At 51.0% G+C, this 20,663-nt stretch overlaps 4 protein-coding genes across 4 annotated transcripts; 3 read left to right on the top strand and 1 right to left on the bottom strand.

The window, feature by feature from the left end:
- Nucleotides 1–1,935: 1,935 nt before the first annotated feature.
- Nucleotides 1,936–5,891, top strand: POX_f07519 (uncharacterized protein; the record flags this gene model as incomplete). Its single annotated transcript, XM_050116314.1, has 5 exons — nucleotides 1,936–2,519; nucleotides 2,586–3,314; nucleotides 3,374–5,238; nucleotides 5,290–5,601; nucleotides 5,656–5,891. 5 exons carry the CDS (start codon nucleotides 1,936–1,938, stop codon nucleotides 5,889–5,891), a joined length of 3,726 nt encoding a protein of 1,241 aa, XP_049966453.1.
- A 2,164-nt stretch (nucleotides 5,892–8,055) lies between these two features.
- Nucleotides 8,056–8,418, top strand: POX_f07518 (uncharacterized protein; the record flags this gene model as incomplete). Its single annotated transcript, XM_050116313.1, has 1 exon — nucleotides 8,056–8,418. The coding sequence occupies one exon, from the start codon at nucleotides 8,056–8,058 to the stop codon at nucleotides 8,416–8,418; it is 363 nt and encodes a 120-aa protein (XP_049966452.1).
- Nucleotides 8,419–8,837: 419 nt separating this feature from the next.
- POX_f07517 (uncharacterized protein) lies at nucleotides 8,838–10,255 on the bottom strand (the record flags this gene model as incomplete). The annotated part of the gene is made up of 4 exons (XM_050116312.1): nucleotides 8,838–9,245; nucleotides 9,306–9,644; nucleotides 9,757–10,042; nucleotides 10,140–10,255. 4 exons carry the CDS (start codon nucleotides 10,253–10,255, stop codon nucleotides 8,838–8,840), a joined length of 1,149 nt encoding a protein of 382 aa, XP_049966451.1.
- Nucleotides 10,256–13,919: 3,664 nt separating this feature from the next.
- POX_f07516 (uncharacterized protein) lies at nucleotides 13,920–14,204 on the top strand (the record flags this gene model as incomplete). The annotated part of the gene is made up of 1 exon (XM_050116311.1): nucleotides 13,920–14,204. The coding sequence occupies one exon, from the start codon at nucleotides 13,920–13,922 to the stop codon at nucleotides 14,202–14,204; it is 285 nt and encodes a 94-aa protein (XP_049966450.1).
- Between the last annotated feature and the right edge of the window lie 6,459 nt (nucleotides 14,205–20,663).

Here is a 20,663-nt window from a genome sequence, read left to right as displayed (position 1 = left end):
CCAAGAAAAAGTGCCCGTACATTGGCGATTATCGAGGCACATCTGTGAAATATACTTCCGGTCGGAACCTCCATGGCTTCTGAGTTTGGATTGAAACCTACATTTTTCAGGCACAGAAGCTGTAATAACTAGGTAGTCTTGTCTCTGCCGCTACGCGATTTGAATGAAGGCCTCCCGTCATTTTCCTGATCAGTAATAATACATATTGCCCGTACTGATGGTGCCGATAAAAGTTGCCGTCATTTTGCAGCACGAGAATCACCACCGGATTTGAATATTTGAATGATGACAAATTGAAGCCATCCATCAGGATCAATTCGATCATCCATGTCAGTAGTAATGCTGAGAGTCAATAATATGCCCCCGCTGGTGATGCCTTGAGTGCTTCTCACGTTGAGAGGAGAGTAGTACACTACTTCACCAGTCTTTCGCGACCTGTACCTACGTTGCTGTTATCAGTCAACGGAAGTCTCCATGGACTAATGGCTGGCCTATAGAGTACACAAAGATCGCTCTACTGGTATTTTCTACTTGTGGCTTGTAATCCACCTAAATCAGCTATTTACAGACATTGGATCATGCGTAGATTCATGACGGGGGCTCGATATAATTGGAAAAAGCGAAAATCTCCAGTACGTGTGCAATGATCTGTAACTCTCTGCTAGGTCAATAGGAACCACGCCCCGCTATTTTACCGCGAATATTACGATGAGACACTCAAAAAGGTCAACTATGCGTGGAAACGATGAGTAGTTTGACACCAGTCAACCACATTTGAGTTACCTATGATAGGGGCTCTAGGGAGGTGGAATGTCGATGGTAATGTGGGCTGGCCCCTTTAGAGCACCGATTGTCACCAACGGAGCGGGATGAGGCGCGATCCCCTCCAGGTCGGAATGTACCCAGCCAGTTTATTTTAAATCCTCTATCATTCAAACTTAATGACAAGATCAAGACTATTTCTTGATCAGACCATGGGAGTAATAGCATGATGGGAGGGGATGAATGGATGGGAAACAGCTCTTGTCTTTCGCTCAACGTTCACACAGTGAGTCCCAACCAGATTGGGGCATGGAGCTGTCATCATGAGAGTATGAAGCACCGCTGGATGAAAGCAACCAGATAGTCTATTAGAAGAAAATTGAGTCTGAAAGATTAAGATAGAATGTAAAATTGAGATGAATGAACTCAGAGCAGGAGATGATTTCAGGGCATTTAAAAAACAAGAAAGGTTTGAAGGGGGGACCCTGGAACTATAGCCACGCTGGTAGCAAGTTCCAACAAGGAAGCGCGTACGGCGTGCTGTGAAGCTCGAAGGTTCTACATTCCGAACCTGAATACATCCAAGAATTCGTGTGTTTTCTTTTCCCTTTCAAGTCTTCATTCCACAAACAACCGTGCGTAGGTATGCGACTACTACCCTTGATCTTTGGGGCTACATCTTCTCTCGGGATTTCTCTATCGTAAGGTCGGCCAGGTGCAATTTCGACATCTTCCACGCTCACGTCGACTACTTTCGTTCAGACGAGGCCATTCCGCCTCACGAACTGCCTCTCCTTCTTATCGACTTGAGCCATGTGGTGTTGAGCTCATTTACAATAATCACTCCTTCTAATTACTTGTGTTTTGTTTGAGTTGATGTTCTCTTCAACGGAATAAGTGCAGTCATTCATTCTATCCTTCAGCACTGGAATCCAGTCTGCTGGTTCGCGAATAAGACAAGTCTGTTTGCTATTTTGTCGCTGGTCAGATCCACACTCAGACTTGGAGAGGAAGGCGCAACTCGAAGCTCGTGACGTGGATGCCCTCCGCCTTCATTTGAATTAAGAAATCCAAACGACCTTCCAACCTCACCTCACTTCGCGGACGATCCCACCCACGTCCCCTAGGCGATCCGGGTGCCACAAAACTGATTCAAAAAAGCCCAAAAGAACTATGGCCGACCACCCAGAAACCTATCGCAGGCGTCAGCCACTGAGCGACGCCTCCAGTCGGGCCAACTACAACCGAGGCAGCAACGTGGATGCGTCGGGTGCTCAGATGGAAGATGTGTATCGTTCGAAGGGAAGCGAATGCACACCTGGTCCGCCAGTATCAACACCACGCACCAACAGGGCAAACCGGCAGCAATCAGTGGCGACCGATTTTCACTCTGATTCCGTTCGCAACTCCGTCGTTTCGGCTACCTCGTTACTATCGGGCAAGGGCAAGCGAAAGACACATGTCGGACCATGGCAACTCGGACGAACACTTGGCAAGGGAGCCACGGGACGGGTCAGACTGGCAAAACATGCCATGACCGGTCAGACAGCCGCCATCAAGATTGTATCAAAGAAGTCGGCTGCCATGGTGCAAAGTGAGAGCATCGCCGCCATGGACCGCAATGTGAACAATTTCCCGGGGAATCCGAGTGCACGACAGATACCGAGTGGTATTGAACGAGAAGTGGTGATTATGAAGTTGATTGAACATCCTAATGTGATTAGTCTGTACGATGTCTGGGAGAACAGAGGAGAGCTGTAAGTCTCTCGATCAGACAGACGACCGTCATTAGTTGGCTCTGGGTTGCGACTGACTGATCATAGGTATCTCGTCCTCGAGTACGTTGAAGGAGGTGAACTTTTTGACTATGTCTCCAATAATGGGCCCTTGCCCGAAGAAGAAGCGGTCCGTCTGTTTCGTCAGATTATTGCTGGCTTGGGCTATTGCCATCGGTTCAACATCTGTCATCGAGATTTGAAGCCGGAGAATATTCTTCTTGATGCCAACCATAACGTCAAGCTGGCGGACTTTGGCATGGCCGCGCTGCAGCCCGCAGGACACTGGCTCAACACATCTTGTGGCAGCCCCCACTACGCAGCGCCAGAGATCATCTACGGACGCAAGTATCGCGGTGACAAGGCCGATATGTGGAGCTGTGGTATCATTTTGTATGCCCTGCTGACTGGATATCTTCCATTCGATGGCGGTGATCTAGCGAACACTCTGCGTCTTGTCAAGAGAGGGGATTACATGATCCCACCTGAGCTGAGTGATGAGGCAGCAGACCTGATCCAGAGAATCCTGCAAAAGCGGCCTGAAGATCGCATCACGATGCAAGATATCTGGCTTCATCCACTGCTCACCAAGTACGAGCAGCTACACAATGCTATGGCCGACCATTATGTTGGCCCCCCGCCGCCTTTGTCCGTCAAGGATTGTGGAAACCCTGTCACCTCCCGCCAAGATGTTGACATTGATATTCTGCGAAATTTGCAAACCCTTTGGCATGGGGTCAAGCCTGATGATTTGGTGCAAAGACTGCTGTCTTCCGAGTAGGTCCCGGTCTCTTTGTGATCTCTTATACTTTTCCAAAAACTAATCAGTCCGCCAGGCCGACACATGAGAGAATGTTTTACAATGCCTTGGTGAGGTTCCGAGATGAGCAGCTAGAGAACTATCAAGGTCAGCCGTTGGAATACTCAGCCAGTGACTATCATCACATTTCTCGTCCAGGAGACCAAGTGCGGCGAGGACGAAGCATGTCGAAGAGACAGTCCCAAATGGCAGCCATTAAGGATCTTCATCGGCGCATGAGTGCCACGATTGAGCCAAAGTCCTGTGCCAGTGTCGAAAGCTATGATCCTTACAGATCTCCAAAAGTCAAGACTCCGGGGAAGGAGGCGTCATATGCCCAAATCACAATTCACAGACCACCGGTTGTCTCTGAGCTGAGAGAATCCAGTCAGGCCGTGAAGCCTCCACCTTCCATCGTGGAGGAAAAGGAACTAGAGGAAGCCAGTGAGGCAGGGGCTTCTCCGTTCACTGTTCTGCAAAAGCGAAAACATAAGTACAGCTCGACGCGGTCTCTTCAATCGTCCAAGGTACCGCACTCCAGTTCACGACATCCGGGATTCTCCACTCGATCGACAAGCTATCGACGAAACGTCTCCTTCCACCACATACGAAACAGATCCCAAGGCTCGGCAAAGCCAAAGCGTCGCAGGACTAGCCAGACACGGCAACTAGGGGAGCCAGACATCAAGCGGTCTCCCAGCGTTGCCAGCCTGCAACTGATGGCCGATGCACTCGACATCCCTAGTAGCCCCCCACTACCTGCACAACCAACCGTGGTTCGGGGCGGTGGTCTCAAACCCAGGATCCAAAGCAATACAAGAAGTGGTGCATTGTCCGATGTATTCTGGACCGAAGATGCTCGGAAAGTGTCGAATGAGCTCAGCAAGATCTGTGAGGAAGCCTTCAATGGTAGCTCCCTCAATACGATTCGGGTATCTAGCTCTGTGACCGGCTACGAGACCCCCGCAACCCCAATGTCCATTTCGAGTCCAGTGCAACGATCACTGGCTCCTGCAAAGGAGGACTCAGGTGTTTCTGAGCAAGTTCGGCTTGAGCAAGGTCAATCATTTAGCATTCAGGAATTGAACGAAACCCGCCGCAAGCTGATTGAACACAGTACAGGCGGCAATGACACCATTCCGGCGTACTTGTCTGGTGTGATCGGACACCTTGATCGTTTGATTGAGGCTGACAAAGGCCAGACTCAGCCTGTCCGAAATTTTGAAGCGAGCACGTCAACTCTCGTTGATACTTACAACGGCGGGACAGAAGACACATCCCTGCCTGTGATCAGCGAGGAATTCGCAAGTCCTGTTCGTGGTCCAAGCGAGCATTACAGCCCGATGCCGAAGTTGCAAAAGAAGCCCAAATCTCGCACTCTGGGCCAGACCAAGAATGGCAAGAACACCATTCGTCTGGTGCCTCACAGCTCTTTGCCTTCCATGGAGGAAGTGAAGCCACTGATGATACGTAAGAAAGTGCAAATCAATGATTCAGACCCTGTCAACAGTGATACCGCCGAGTCTGGTCGCCAGTTCTCGCAGGGCTCTCGACAGAGCCGACCACATGGCGGGTTGGACACCATTCAGGAAGACCCTGTCTCTCCAAAGACAAAATCAGCCGATGGTAAGAAGTGGTCATGGTTCAAGCATCGTTCCCAGGTGGTTGATCACGCACCCGTGCCTTTGGTGAAGGATCCTGCGCCCCCAATTCTAGGTAGTGACACAGCGACTATCAACCCGCCTCAGGATCTTGTCAGCCAAGAGATTCCTTCAGGTCTTCCTCCTTGCGAGGAGTCCCGAGGTCCATCGCGCAAGTCTTCCATCGAGCGCTTTGGAGGCGGGTTTTTCAAGAAGCTCATGCACAAGAAATCCGATAAAGCCTTGTCCCAGACTGATACCGGTATGTTCAGCTGTCTTCCCCATCGGCTGACCCTACTGACACCCCTTCAAGGGAGTCCCAAGCCCACGTCGAAGGAGCCTCGACATTCGGCAATGCTTTGCAATAATTTGCCTGATCAAGAAAGTTCTCTTGATTCAGTAACCGCGCCTCAAAGCAAACGCCACTCGATTGCCAATCAGAATTGGTTCGCTCGAGTCTTTCAGATCAAACCCGCTTCTCGAGTCATTGCCCTCAATACATCGAAAGTCAAGGGGAGGAAGGAGCTTTACAAGATGCTTCGTGAATGGGAGGACTATGGGATGGAAGATGTCTATCTGGACAAAAATAACAGTGTTGTTCACGGCCGAGTTGGTGCAGCGAATTGTCAGTCTCTTTCTCTCATTTCCCGTGGAACTGGTTAAGCTAACGGTGTTGCAGTCCTTCGTCTTCGGGAAGTCGAATTTGTTGCTGAATTTTACACAGTTCTTGAGAACCGCCGCCAAGCCAACCTTAGTCTTGTCCGGTTCAAACAAGAACGGGGTGCAGCCTCCTCCTTCAACAAGGTCGTCGATACCGTGTACCTGATGCTGCAGAATCGAGGACTTGTCGTTGAAGACCCCATCCGAGCGAAGAAGATGGCTCGTGTTCTGGACGGTCTTCCAGATTTGCCCTAATTGAGCTCGCTGGCTTGCTCGCAATCTTCACGACGTCCTATTCACAACTTTCAAATCTTGTTGCTTGCCACATCTATGCCAGTTCTGACCCAACTTGCAGTCCGACGCCATGCTATGTCTCTTCCCCAGATATGAAAATTTCCTTTGTCGCTTTTCAAGCCCCGAACTCTGCAATTGTCCTGATATTCGGCCTATCAGGTGCTTCACTGCGTGGCGCTTTCTCTTCCTTTACTCATTTTATCGCTTTTCCATTGCTCAGAGGTATTTTGACAGTGTTTTGTTGCCATCACTCGACCTTTGCTTTTTCTCCCCCCGCTTACCTGTACCCCCTTTGCGCCCGCTCTCTGTCCAACTCTTTGTCAACATTCGAATGTATTACACCCCTTCTGTATCTCCAGTAGGCTAGCTGAGTCCTTGCAACGAATTCATCCACTCCAGTTAATCGACAGCGTGTTCAAAAATCTCATGCCCGAATTCAATGCCACTCCCTTTTGCCTGGTTTAGTTCCGTGGCTTACCCGTCTTTCTATTCTATCAAACGCTGAGAGAGTTTGCCCTCTCCAGATGTTTGCCGACCTAGTAGCAGTCAGGTGTCTTGAGGGACTTTCTCTCGCTCAGAGGGTTTCCCTCTTTCCTCTTCCTTCTTCCTGAGATAGACTTCCTAATCCAGACGTCTCGCCTCCAGATTGCTTCCTTGCCTCTAGATCTGTAGATCTATCAAACGCCCCTAGCAGGTCACAGTTATCGACCAAACCGCCAAGCACAGTAATATGCCTCTCTCTTTCTCTTTCTCCCCGTCTGAACCCACCAATCTGTCAACGACTTTTGTCAGAATCTCTTAGGTAGACTGCCACTTAGCCCTCGTTCTCGAGAATTGGGATACAAATTCATCCTCACACTTGAAAAGTCACAATTATCCTATCCTTGACTTGTATTAGTGTGATACCGCTGGCTCACCCCGAGCGTAGATGCGCGCTAAGGACTTGAATTTTGTCATTCATCCATGACGGCCTGCCTAGCGTTGCAAGCGCCCGCACGTCTCTGTAACGATGAAAAACTAACAAGACCCAGTGGACCGGATCAGGTACAGGAGGTCTATCCTATGGGAAGTCTAGTCTATTATGGAGGAAGTCACTCAGTAAATCTGACGATGGGATTGAGGGTTTGGGTACGGGTCGCTGGCTTAGCTTTACACTTGGTTTGCTGGAGAAAGGGGGGAGGATTAACTCTATCCTTGGCGGTTTCGCCAGAGTATATAAAATCCGACGGTTTTTCATTAATCGCTCGGGGTTGATCTGGTTGTAAGGTTGCTAAACACTAGTTAGCAGCGGACTGGGGTCATTTGAGGAAGAGGGAAACGGGAACGGGAAAAGCTGATTTTTCATGTAGATGTCGCTGGAGACCGGGGAATCTTCCAATTCATGTGGAATGCACTCAAGTCTTTATACCATGAATGATTGATTATCATTCGAATCTCTGCCTGATACCCAGAGATACGGTCCTATCACGTTTGCACATGCACTAGCTTGAAAAGAGCCGGCCTGAACCGGTCGTCCGGCCGAGGTAGCTCAACATCCATCCGACAATTACAGGTCAAGATCTCCTTGTACACAAGAAGGTGAGTCGCGCTGTTCAACGGGCTTTGATTTCGCCGGCTAGACCGGATTGAGCCCGAAGACTGCTCCACCCCTCAAATCACACCATGATGTTTACATCGTGTGCGTTGGAAGATTATATCAGTGGAGACCATGCAGAACGAGATCGGATGTGAAATAGGTGGAGAGGAAAAAATTGTGCATAAAAACTTGAGAAATAGATGATCAGACAGCCTCCCAGCAAGATAACTAAACGTGCAAAGTCCAAAAACCCAACTTGAAAAAGATTTGCCCGCGAGGAACGAAAAATGTGAAACGGACCGAACAAAGAGGAAAAAAACAGACACAGAACTCAGAGCCACCGACCGGTTTTATGCCGCAAACAGAAGGGTTCCCTCCCAAACTATATAAAGAAAACAAGGATATTAAGGATGCCTTCCTGATGTGGTGCAAATCCAAAACTCGATGTTGACAAAACGACTCAAACAAGGTATGCGAGAAATATCAAAAAGCCCCCTTCCCCAGGAAATTCATCCAAAAATAAACAGTAACTGATAAAGCCGCGCGATAATGACATGTTTCATTGGTCGATCATTTGGAAATGACTTTCGTAATAAATCGGCGCGGTCTCATCAGAATCCGACCAGAAAGATCGAGAGGCAAGATAAAAAGGGCACGCGATCAAAACAGGCAGTCAAGCAGCTGACATTGAGCATCACAAATGCCCCGTCGTTGATTAAACGTGGCGCGAGTGAAACGGAAGAATCAAATTCAACTGGCTTGCATGGTGACTTTGTTCCTTGCGACTCACAGCTGCCAGGCAAAGTGTGCAATATAGCACAGACAAGGCGGGAGCGACAAACGATGTTTCTTTCATCCGTCATCAAGAATTCCGGATATCACAAATCCTGCAAATCAGAGAAACTCAAATGAGACTCTTTCTGTACCGCAAGTCGCACCTGCCAGGTATGTAGCAAAGCCCGATTTGTAGCAGATAAAAAGAAAAAAGAAAAACAAGCGCTGTATGTGCTGAATGAAGCAAAGTTGAAGAGCCACCCTGACACTTCAGGAGAAGTACGGTCTTAGCTCGCGGATCTCCGAAGAGCAAGACAGAGAGAGAGAGGGAGAGAGGGAGAGAGAGAAAGAGCAGCCGAGCTCGGTTACTCGTATTCCCAAGGGGAAAAAAACCACTTTTCGATACCTGTTCAAATGTGGGCAATGGAGAAGACTGAGTAAAACAAAGTGACCCGCACTCGATTTTTCTCAATATCTCCAGAGACCCCCATATTCCTCGTGCGTCCTGCGCAACTGCCCCCCTTGCCAATCGATCAAAGGAAGATGCTCGGATGCAGCTACCGAGGACCCCGGCGGTTTAGCTGATTGAGCATATCACTGTCCGTGCTGGAGCGCCCTTGTGAATCGCCATCCGCTCCGTGATTCAGAATGTCACGCACATTGAGTCCGCCGCGCTGCGACCCGCCGGGGGTGGAGGTTGGAGGCGGGGTTTGGCCAGCAGGAGGAGCATTGATCGGCGCATAAGGTGAATGAGGAGACGTTGAATGCCGGGGTTGCTCATAGGCATACGCAGCTTGCGGTGAGGTGCGCGGATCGTGAGGGAGACCGTAGTAAGGACTAGGAGCGGTGTGTGTTTGGTAGCCGGGGGTCGAACTGGCCGGCGTCACTGGAGCCAGGTTGGCCGGTTCCGGATAATCGAACCCTGTGCCAGATCCACGTCGCTGTCTCTGTGGAGTGTGAACAAGCTTGAGGGTCAGTCTACGTGTCAATCGCCAGTTTGAGATTGAGTATTTGCTTTTTCTTACCGGGTCAGGCATAGACTGCGGAAGGGCCACCGGGGGCCCGTCCGCGGGCGGTCGGCCATAGTGGGCAGCGTACATGCCTTGAGGTGGCGGAAGAGTCGTCTCGGGACCTTGGACAGCCGTGTTTGGAGGAAGTGGCTGGCCATGGGCACCGTAAAGGATTGTGCCAGGAGGAGGCTGACCGTTGACGTTGCTCCCGGGGCGCATGTGAGGGTAGGCAGCGTGCGCGGGGACGAAAGCCTGCGCTTGTGAAGAAACGGGTGTGAACATGCAGTCTTGGTTGAAGCGCTGGCAGTTGGTGCATCTGCCATCAGGCGAGTTTTCAAATCCGGAGCAGCGAATCTATTCCACAAGACCTCTTGTCAGTCTCTGATGATGGGGGCCGTGATGGCCTGACCGCCATGACCGGGTGATCGTCGGCGAGGATGGAGAAGAAGGGGCTATATAAACGTACCTTTCGTCGCCGACAGTACCGGCAGGCAATGGCTGTTCGCTGGCGGGGAGCAGCAGCATGATACGGCATGGGCTGTTGTTGGGGGGGGAGGGTTGCTGGTATGGATCGGGCCTGTAAGCTCCCGGAGGCGGCGCAACCGGTAGTCCTGCGGCGCGTGAGGGTGAATGGCAGCCATGTGTGGTTGAGCTTGCGGTGGCAGAGGTACTGGATACTGCGCAGAGGACGGAGGTGGATAATATCCTCGGTCGTGCTCTGGAGGAGCAGGGTATGGCTGCTGCGGAGGATACTAGGAGCGAGCGATCCGTCAGATCTCATCTCGAGCTCGAGGTTGGCCACTTATCACTGATGGACCTACCGGATAGTGGTGCTGATCGTAAGGGTACGCGCGCGAGCGATCGTCCGGTGGAGGAGGATATTGTCCCTGGCGGCTGAGGTCTGCCTCTGGGGGTGGAGGATAATGGGCCCGGCGGAGGGGGTCCACGTCAGGATGGCGGGACATTTGGGTGGTTATGAGGATGGAGAGGAGAAGAGGAGAAGCAAGAGGGGAATGCGAGATGAGGTTGAGATGAGTCAAGAAGGACAGGGATGTGACGTCGAGTAGATGGGAAGAGGGGAGAGGGGGAATGGTGGAAGGGAAGTGTTCGATGTGCGTTGTATGAGAGAAAGACTGAAAGAGGAAAGTCGAATAATCGCTAATCACATGGACGAGGGCGCAACGAGAGATCACGCAGGGGAAACCAAGGTGAATGCAGGTCGATCGAATTTGCCAAACACAGCCGGAGTGACAAGAACAGGTAGGCGCACCCCAATCAGGACAACAGTACGCACGTCGGAAGGCAAGGAAAGGGTTTAAAAAAGAGGGGGAAAAAAAAGAACTGAAAAAAGAAAAATAGGAAATCGAAAATTGGAAAAAGAGGTAGAAAAGAGTTGAGGGAAAAAAAAAAGAAAAAGAGCGAAAAATAAAGCAAAGACGAGGCCCCACCTTTCTGCGAATGTTCGTTCGGGCGAAGGATACAAAACTACCAAAAAAAAAAAAAAGTTGAGAGGTGTGGTAATACTGTGACAGTGACGGTAATCTGGAAAGTTTCCCTCTCCCTTGGATGGGATGGGAAGGACTGTTGGTTTCAACCCATTCACGAGAGGAAAATAAATCGGACAGTCACGGAAATCGAGACGTAAAAGGCAGCAGCTTCACTGCGAAAACAAGAAAAACCAAGTGAAAAGTGAAAAAAGAGCAGTTGTCAATCCAGAAACTATCCAATGATTTAATACAGAAGAAGGGTACCAAGAAAGATGGCAGGGGGGATAATAGAAACCAAGCCATTTCACAGACACAGTGGTAGTCATCTACGGCAGAGCCTCGGCGACCATAGCGTTAGAAGGGACATGGGGGGTGGGGGAACGCAAGATAATCCAAGTAGGCACAGGTGACAGCCTAGAGGACCAGGCAGAGTGTTGCGGAAGAGAGCCTGATCAGACTGCAGCAGTAGCACGAAAAAGCAGGTATGATCACCAGAAAAGAGTTGTCGTCAGCGCCAAAAGAAAGCCAGATAATGCACCACTATCACGGAGCGGACGAACAGTGACCAGAGAAAGCCTGGAGCCTTCAGAGACATGATAGGCAGCGGAGGTTTGCCCGTGATCTGCTGATGGACAGTGCATCATCGCTCTGCGATGGAAGATGCCAGCCCCGGCTACCGTAGAGTGTGAAGGTGTATACGTCGAGATAGTCGTCGGAGACTTTGGTCTACACACCTCAACGGTCGTCAAAAAGAACAGTTGCCGCGGGTGAGATCTGGCAGCTCACGGTCACAAAAAGCAAACCTGCGGGATGGGACTAGGTCATCCCGTTATCGTGCGGACGGCGGGAATAAGTTCTGGGAGGCTGAAGCCAGGACCTCGGTGCATTTTTAGGATCTGGGGAAAGAAAACCCCGAACAAAAAGGGCTTCAAAAACTACTGGATAGCTCCTATAACCAAGTGCAGATTGCCCAGCCACAGAGAGGACTCATCCTCTTCTCACACCAAATATGGGACATTGTCGTCTTGGATAACTTTCCCACCCTCTGAAGTCTTCTCTCGTGAGCCCTAATCTGGAGAGATGTGGGATCATGAAGGAAATCCCATCCGAGCTGCATCCAACTAATTCAAAGTGAGACGGCCGCATCATTCCAAGTACACACTGCATTGTGCTTCCGAGAAGCCGATATTCTGGGCTCAAGTCTAGAACAGTGGATTTTATGTATGACCCTACAAGGGAAATCGTCACTTTTGTGCACAGGAAAGGTAGGAGAGAGCTGGTCGCCCTCTCGAGTCGTCTCTTGTCTCTCTTCTGTTACTTTGTACGGTCCTGAGCGGTGTCATTATTGTCCAATCCAGTCATACACTCCACAAACGGTATTATACGTATTACCGCGGTGTTCCTTTTTTTTCACACCAAAGTGGGTGGATCCCCCGGGCATGGCCCGCGGGCTAAAGCGGCGCCGGTGACCCGTCGACATGGACGGCGGACCCCCTCTCTGGAACGCTAGGACTCGTAGTCTCGCACTCTCGCAGTCCACCGAGTCCACCGGTCGGAAGGGCGTCAGCTGAAAAGATAAACCGCGTCTGGGCGGCCACAGCCTGACCAGTGGACCAGGGAACGTCCCGGGTGGTCGACGCCATCGAAAAAAAAAAAAAAACTTTCGGCTTCCATGGGAACTGCCCGAGCGAGGTCATCCTGGAGGATCACCTGGCCTTCTGGAGCGAGCCACTGGAGGCGATCCAAATCAAAAGGTGGCGGTGCGTCTGATTGTTCTCTTGTTGTTTCTGTTCCCTTCGTCCATGGATCTCATCAACGGAGACAGGCGTTGCACCCTGACTCGACCGATTCGACCAGACTCGACTGTTTGATCACTTTCCGACCGGACCAAGTGCTCATCGCCGGAATGGGTCACGCATGGAACGGAAGAGGTCAGCACTAAGAAGCCAAGCCTGTCTGGTCCCGGGGGGTGGGCGCGGCCTTGAGGGAAGGATCTCACCCCCTAGCGCCCGAAAGGCTCCCCTTGCACGCGTCCATCTCGGAGCCCAAGGGAAGGGGGCAGAGGAGAATTTGAGTTGCTGTGGGACGGGAGAGGACCGAGAGCGATCCTCGTTGTACATACAGACCTGACTCAAGACTACATACCTGTAGTGAGTACTCGGATTGTACAGTACTGGATCCTGATCATGACAATGATGGGGATCCGAGGACCATGACTGCCGAGAGATTCATTGGTTCCAGCCCAATCGAGGACCAAATGGTGACTACTTGCCAGAGGCTCCCCCCAACGGTGACTGGTGGGCGCCGGAGCTCTTATGTGCAGTTCGATACCATTCCTGTCGCGCTGTATACGACTGTGCTAGTGCCCGCCTGCAGAGAAACTTTCTTTTGTCAAGGGCCACACTGGCTTCCGATCGGATGCACTGTGACCCGGATCCCTTTTTTTTGCTTCCCCCTTGATGATCGTGGGGTTTAGGCGCGTAACAAGTCTTGCAGAGAAGTTCCTGTTTCGTTTCTTGCACGGGGGGAAGAAACGGTCTCGAAGGGGTGGTGGGTGAGAGGACGGAGCTCAGCTTTTTCTTTCCTTTCTATTTTCTTTTCCCATGGTGTTTTTTTTGTTTGGTTCTTGTCTGACTCGCTCCCCAAAAATTTAAAAATTAAAAATTAAACCAAAGCGGTGGTTGAGTCCATACTTCGGGATCTGTAGAGCATCAATGTGGGACATTGTTGTGGTGCAAGTATTGCTCTTTTGCAGGCTGAGGAATGTAGATGCATCCTGGGTACCGCACCACCGCTAGACGCATTGGACCCGACCGGACCAAAAGTCTGATGAAATCTCCCTCCACCCGATCAACCCACGACATCAAAGCGTCCCAATTGGGACCGTCGCAGCACCCCATGGACCGAGCCTCTCGACAACTTTCACATAAATGGGACCAGGGAAGGGGATCCTTTTTCTAAAGAAAAAAAAAAGACACTGATCCAACCCGTCTGACTATGTAGCCTGAGCATTTTGTGCACAACACTCGGCCCAGTCATCAATGCTCCATCTCCAATCTCCACCTCGGTCGACTACGGTAAGGCTTGCAGGGAAGCTCAGCATGGATGAACCCTGTCATGCTGCCTGCCGCCCACGCGCGCGATGTTGAGCGTGGAGCAAACGATTCCAAAAGGAACCAAGACCCGTGCATTTGTACCGTATGGGTATGGTATGGATCTGTATCACTCTGGACTGGGCCGTGGACAGACGACTCGGACCGTCCTTCTTGAAACCGCAACCGGCCCCGCGGGACCAGGATTCCCGCCCATGGCGATGGGCGCGGGACGGGGCGAAATGTCGGTTGTCTGTTGCGAAAGGTCGCAACCCAACCCAAATGGATCATCCCCGCTTCCACTGATCCTGGGCCAGTCAGACGCCGCCGTTTGAGAGAAACAGGGTAGATTACCAGATGGGTAGTGGAGTACAGATATTCACTTGCGTCCCGTGACTGAGCATCGAGTCTGTCGAATGCTCTCGAGAGTACACTTGGACGCTGTACCCGGTAGATCCATAGGTCATCTCATTTTTAGATATAATGTACATGCCCTGCTTTGCAGTGGCGATGACGCGTGAGGACCAGGGAAAGGTAGGTCTTCAATTCAGTTCAGTAGGGTCTGCTCTCCGGGGCTGATGTCCAACACCTTACAGTAGGGAGATGGTACTAGGTCATTACAAGCAGACAATCCCCGCTTAAAGGTGGCTGCTATCTTGACGAAACGGCACGAGAGAAAGTCAAAAAGAATGAAGCATAGAAGAAAAGGACGACGATCCAAAAGGTAAATCCAAAAATATTCCTTCCTGAGAAAGGGCCAGTCTCGGATTCCAGCGGGCGCAGACGAAGAAAGAAAAAAAAAATACTAATTTGCGACCGGTATTTTGATTTTCAGGAACCTCCCACCCGCGAAATCAAGAAAGATATCCCGCCAAAGGTGTAGTAGACACTCGACATGCTACTGCATGGACGGGAAAAGAACCTTTCGATCATTTATCCCCTTCCTTTCGGTGTCTCACCCTCATTCCCCTCTTATCTCCTCTCGTCTTGGTGTGAAGTACATAGCGGGTGTGCAATGTACCAACTACACAATAGACTTATGCACTACACTTGCAGTCGTCAAGGCCCACCATGTCTTCGTTCCAAGTGGGCGGCTGAGCACGACCACACGAGGCGGTGTGAAGTGGCGATCAGACTTCAGCTGACGAGTGGGGGAACCTAAGAAGAGCTTCTGCTTCCCACAAGTCGCCACCCCTTCTGCCCCCATATAGAGGAGAAGCCAAAGAGAGCAGAGAGAAATAAGACAAGAGAGACCAAAAACGATGGCAAGGGAAAGAAAAGATTGAAGGGGGGGAAAAGGATCATTTCTCGGCGTCGGCAATGCCCACTCCAACGAGACAAAAATACGATAGGAAGGAGAAGCAGAAGGACATGAAGAAAAAAGAGATCCCAAAAGAAGAAAAAAAGAAAATAAAAAACCAACGACGAGAGACAAGAGAAAGAAGAACGGGAAAGAGAAAATTCGGACCATGCAGAGTGCAGAGTGCAGACTGCGACTGCCGACCAGTCTGCCAGTCTAGTCAGCTGGTGACAAAGAGCGGAGTCCCCTGCCGACATGCTGACCGGAAGACGGTGGAGTCGCTTAGCACCCAGGACCACAGGCCTGGTACCGGAACGCCCATCATGAGCCATGGTAACCTGCATTAGCGTGAGATTCGACCACCGAATGAAAAATGGGGGGGGGGGGGAAAGGAAGAGAAAGAAAAAGAGAGGGGAGGAAAGGAGGCTGCGTGCTGGAAATACCATCGTCTCATCACCTCTCTTATGCGAGGGAGCACCTTGGGCCAGTCACTGGACCAGATGGTCCCTTCACAACGTCAATGGGGTGACCCCGAAGGATCACGTCAATCTGGCTAGATCCAAAGTCGAAATATCAGTGTGCAGTCAAACCCTCGGAAGGAGGGGGAAGAGGCAAGGCGTGCCAGCCAATATGATGGGCTGGTCAGGCTGCAGTGGTCACACTGGATACAAAGTTGGCAGCTGTACAGTTTGGAGGTTCCTCTGATACCAGCGTGTGCGACTGCGACGGCAAAGTAGTACACTCGGCCCCCAGGTGATCTATCCTTCAGCACACTTTTCGGACGAGGTCAGGCAGAAAAGAAGGCTCCCTGAATTCTCCATTATAGCCTTCATGGTATTTCGCAGTCACTGGTTTTACTGCTCTGCAACAGACGATTTTCTTCCGCTCTGGGAGAGTGATGTGGTGGCCATAGCAGATTCGCGGTTGAACGGCGAGAAAGAGAGAGAGAGAGGGGGGGGGGGGGGGGGGGAGGGGAATCTTGGTGGCTTTTTTTTTGCTTTCTCTTATTTTGTCAAGGATTTTTTTAAAAAAAAATGAAAAAATGAAACATAAAACTCAGGGCTTTGTGGTCGGGGTACAGAACTTGTCCCACGGGCCGCTCCGGGCTTCCCGCCGATCTCCTGCATATGTGCCATGCCGTGACCACAAGTCGAGGAGTCAAGGAGTCAAGGGAGTTCCATCACTGGCAAGATCATACGCTCCGCAACTGGGCCAAGGAAAGAGGACATGGCTTGCTTTCTACAGTGAATGAATATGTACACGTATGGATACTGTAGCTTGGTCGCTTACACTTGGACAGTGGGTGTGACTTCATGGGATGTAATTCTCACCTGAATCTGGTCTGTAAATACTGTATCGCAAGGACAAGCTGTAACCTTCCGAATCATCTGCGCTGACACACCCGTTGCCACGGTGGAAGGGAAAATCAGGCCGAGAGGACAGAAGGAAGAGTATGTCAAGTTGTCAACACATTCGAGCTTCCGCAGGCTACTACGGCAGATGACGTGCTCGATCCTCAGCACCACGACGAACTTGACCAGTAATATCTTCACAGTATTGTACTGTACTGGTAAACTTGTGTACTAGCGTGTCGATCGAGCCCTCGAGAGTCTTGTCTGGTGTTCTTGTAGCAGCAAAGCTCGGTCTCTTTTGGTTTGAGTCGCGGCTGGCGTTCTTTGCCACGTTTTTCTGCTGGACTCTTTTTCCCCTCGGTTGGCCGATGAGTTTTTCCTTTTGATCTTTGGGTTTGGGAGAGTGGGAAAACACTTGGCGGAGGTTCGAGCCCAAACGGGCAGGACCCAACCGGCTCGTGCTTTACGGTCCGCGTCTTTCCGCGTTACCGCACTCCACTCCCTTTTTGGCACGACAGGACTGAACCAGTCATGCGACGTTCAGATGATGATTCATTTTCTCATTGGTGACGACTCAGATTGGCGACACGAGCTCCTTTGATCTCAGGTTGGTCGCGTCCACAAAGTCTCCGACCTCCTCCTGCTCCCCCAAACTAGACTGGAGACTTTTTCTTCCCGAGGTCTGGAATTTCCGGATCCGTCCTGAACGCGGAGCTCTTTCGGAGCCTCTCAGGATCTTCCAGGATTGCGACCCCACACCTGAACCAGAGCCGCTGGCCACTCGATGAGTTTTGACCCCAACACGCGCTAGTCTGCGGCGTTGTCAAAGAGGGACTGAGCGTACCGACGCAGGCTTGGTGACCCAACTGTCGCCCGACTTGACCTGGGAGGAAATGGTCAAACCTACATCTGGAGTCATGGGGTGCATCAGTCTTCCCTATCCCAGCCCTCCCGATTTCCCATCACCCGTCCCATGGACCTGGACGGCCCTTATTCTTGTGCCGAAGAAATTTCGTCATGATCGGATCGTCACTTTGAGAATGAGAGTAGGGCAAAGAAGGACGAGGGGAGAGGTTCGGTACAGTCTGAAGGAGTCATCGGGAGTAGGACTTGTTTCTGGTCCTCCCTCATTCTGGCGTCATTCAGGTCTCCCCACCGCGGTCGGGCTTTTTCTCGTCTTTTTTTTGGCACCCATTACAAAGTTTGCGAATCCTCACGGGAGCGCGTCTATCACAATCGAAGCTGTCTCTCATCGGGCACTAATAGGCGCAGCCATGCGCGACCCGCATGAGTGAACGGTCACGGGATCCATTTTGATCCAATCAGAAATGTGTATGTCCCCCTTCCGGGCCGTCTCCTTTCCGTATTTCCGTTTTGTTTTTTTTTGTTTTTATTTTCCCCCCTCTCTCCCCCTTCCCATGAAAAATTTCTCCCTTCCCGAGCAGAGAGGATCCGGTGGGTCCAGCGAAGAAAGGGTGCATGGGGGGTATGTAGAATCAAAACTATGAAACACGCCATGTGCGCTGCACTTGGAGATAGTGTATGATGGTGTAACGAGTGGTATGTACAGCCCAACTGGAGACGAAAATGTACGTGAGCCCTTGAGCAGTTGGTCTTGATGGGATCAGCGACTGATGACTGGATGTTGCAATAGAGTTGACCAGGATGAGTTGTTTGTTTTCCAAGTTCGATCAGTCTGTCACATGGAGGCAGACAAATCACCCCACGCTCTGACTCCATCCTCCACTCCAGGGCGCTTGGATGGGTCAACGCTGCTTGAATAAAGTCGCGTGCTTTGACTGGAGGTGCTGATGGCCCGTCTTGGTCGTCGACGACCACATCCGCGGATTTTCGGCCTTGAGCCTGAGAACTAGCGGTGACTAAGACGGATGGACGATGTGGTGTCAGTGTGATCAGCAGGCCAAGGACAAGGGATGGCGTTTGTGTCATATGCACGGCTCCTCTGTCCGGGCGGGAAGATCAAGTTATCGTTGCTTTTTCTCCCTCGCCCCCCCCCCTTGTGCTGCTGACTGCCGGCGCACGAGCGATCTAAACGAGCATGGATTGACGGTCCGCCTGCGCCTGAGCGTCGACGCAGAACTGCGTCGGGAGGGAATTGGGTGGATAAGATCGCCTATGGAAGATCTGACAATGCATGACTCTTGTTCATGTTGTTTGATCTCAGAGGGACGAGTGGTAGGAGAACTGGCCTTCTGCCGAAGACAGGGTTGACTCTCCACCACGCATGTCCAACGTGGTGCGGTCCCCCCTCTGCCAGATTACATCTCAGATCTCACGTAAGTCGGACTTGGGACTTTGTGGTTTTTGAGATCTCAGCGCGGGGTCACGAGCGCTGGTCTAAAAGGAAGACCTTAAACAACATACACTTTTAGCTGGACACTAGGCCTCTCCGGCTACATTCAAGCCCAACCCGAGTGAGGGCTAGCTGGCCAATGTCCCTCCGGCGTGTTGTGCTGATTGACTTTTTTGTTTTGTGAGAAAGCCTCAAAGCTACTAGAGAGAAAGAGAGAGTTTTTGGAAGGAAGACGTCGGCTTCCAAGTGCGACAGTGCGCCTTCGTCTGAGCGTAGGACTAGGTTGAGAGGAGAGGTTCTTTTTCCCTCCGTCCTGGTGACAATCACACCGACCATCCCTCGCAAGATCAGAAATCTCGGGATCTGATCCTATCGGTGTAGATTCCGTCCTTTTTTGTTTTGCCTCCCTCTTCGTTTTCCGCAAATTGCGGCTTGGAAGGATTCCAAGCTCGGGCCCTCAGGCTAAAGCCACGGGCGGTCCGGTCCAGTCACCAACCTACGCTTGTCCACGCGAGAATCGGTCGCAGTGCGCGATGGAGAAGCCACGGTGGACCACACGTCCAAGTCCCTCCGACTCTTTGACTCTTTGACTCCCTGCGCTGCTGTCGTATTCTCCGATCCATCGATTTGTCAAATGCAGAGCAGTCAGAGGGCAAATGCAAAGAGGGCAATACGAGTGCTGGTCTGAGACCATCCGTGGGCACGTAGTGCGTCTCAGACCAAGAGCCGAACTCAGCAGAAATCGATTCGATGGAGTCGAAACTTTTTCAGGATGGAGATGCATTTTCGGTTCAAAGCCCACACGGCTGGGAGGCCCACATACCACGTTTTTTTCCCGTACTTTCTTTTGCGTCTATCCTCTTTGGGGTTCGATCCCCTTCCGTTCCTCTTTTTGCCTCCCTCCCCTCTTAACTTCTCTTCTCTTCTTTTTTTTCGGTCTTTTTTTCCATTTTGGTTTGTGCAATTGGTTGTCTGGTCTGTTCGGCCTTCGCGATCGAGTCCGGGAATATGTCGCATTGTGCATGGAAACTTGCATGTTTACGACTGCCACCTCGCGGGACAAGTTCAAGTAGGCACAGGACACATCTGTGAATCAAGACCCAGAAGTCAAACACGATCCATTTCCGCCCTGATCACTAGACGTTGATTTGATCGGACATCTGATCACGTCACTCGAATGCCAATGATGCCGGTTGACTCTGGTTTCTCTTTTTATTTTCCCTCCTCTGTTGCCTCGTGGGAAAATGAAGTCATCTCGACTTGGCCAAATCAAAAAGGGGCTTTGACTTTCTCGTGCTTGTCAGGTAGCTTGGCGGTGGCCGTTCGTTGCACATTGAGTGGAAGCGGCTTCGACGATAGGTGCCTTTTTCACGCCCTACGTACCCAACGATCTACTAAGTGTCTCATCTGGATGTTGATTGTCGTATGATCCTCGTTGAAATGTGGACCGTCGTGTCGACTTTCCTCTCTCTGTGAAGGATGCAACTCCATTTCGGGGTCAAAGAATCTCGATTGGAGGTCAAATCAAGCCCAAGCCTGTCCCGACCCTCTGTATCTTTCTTTCTCTCTCTCTCTCTCTCTCTCTCTCACTTTTCCTTTTTGTCTCTTTTGATCTCTCTTCCCCCAGAACCCGTGGGACTGGTCATGGGCCCGAACGTTGAACTTGTATCGGACGATTTCCCTAAGCAGCCACTCATTCTTTGGGACCCGAGTTGGAGATTTCATCTTACGCCCTGTCAGACGCCCACGCGACCACCCAAAAAAAAGAAAGAAAAAAAATTGGAGACATACAGAAGTATAAATTTTCTATTTCTTTGAATAAACAAAA

Source organism: Penicillium oxalicum, chromosome VI (genome assembly GCF_001723175.1).
Source record: "Penicillium oxalicum strain HP7-1 chromosome VI, whole genome shotgun sequence".
NCBI classification, from domain to species: Eukaryota; Fungi; Ascomycota; class Eurotiomycetes; order Eurotiales; family Aspergillaceae; genus Penicillium; species Penicillium oxalicum.
This window is presented reverse-complemented; position numbering and strand designations above follow the sequence as displayed.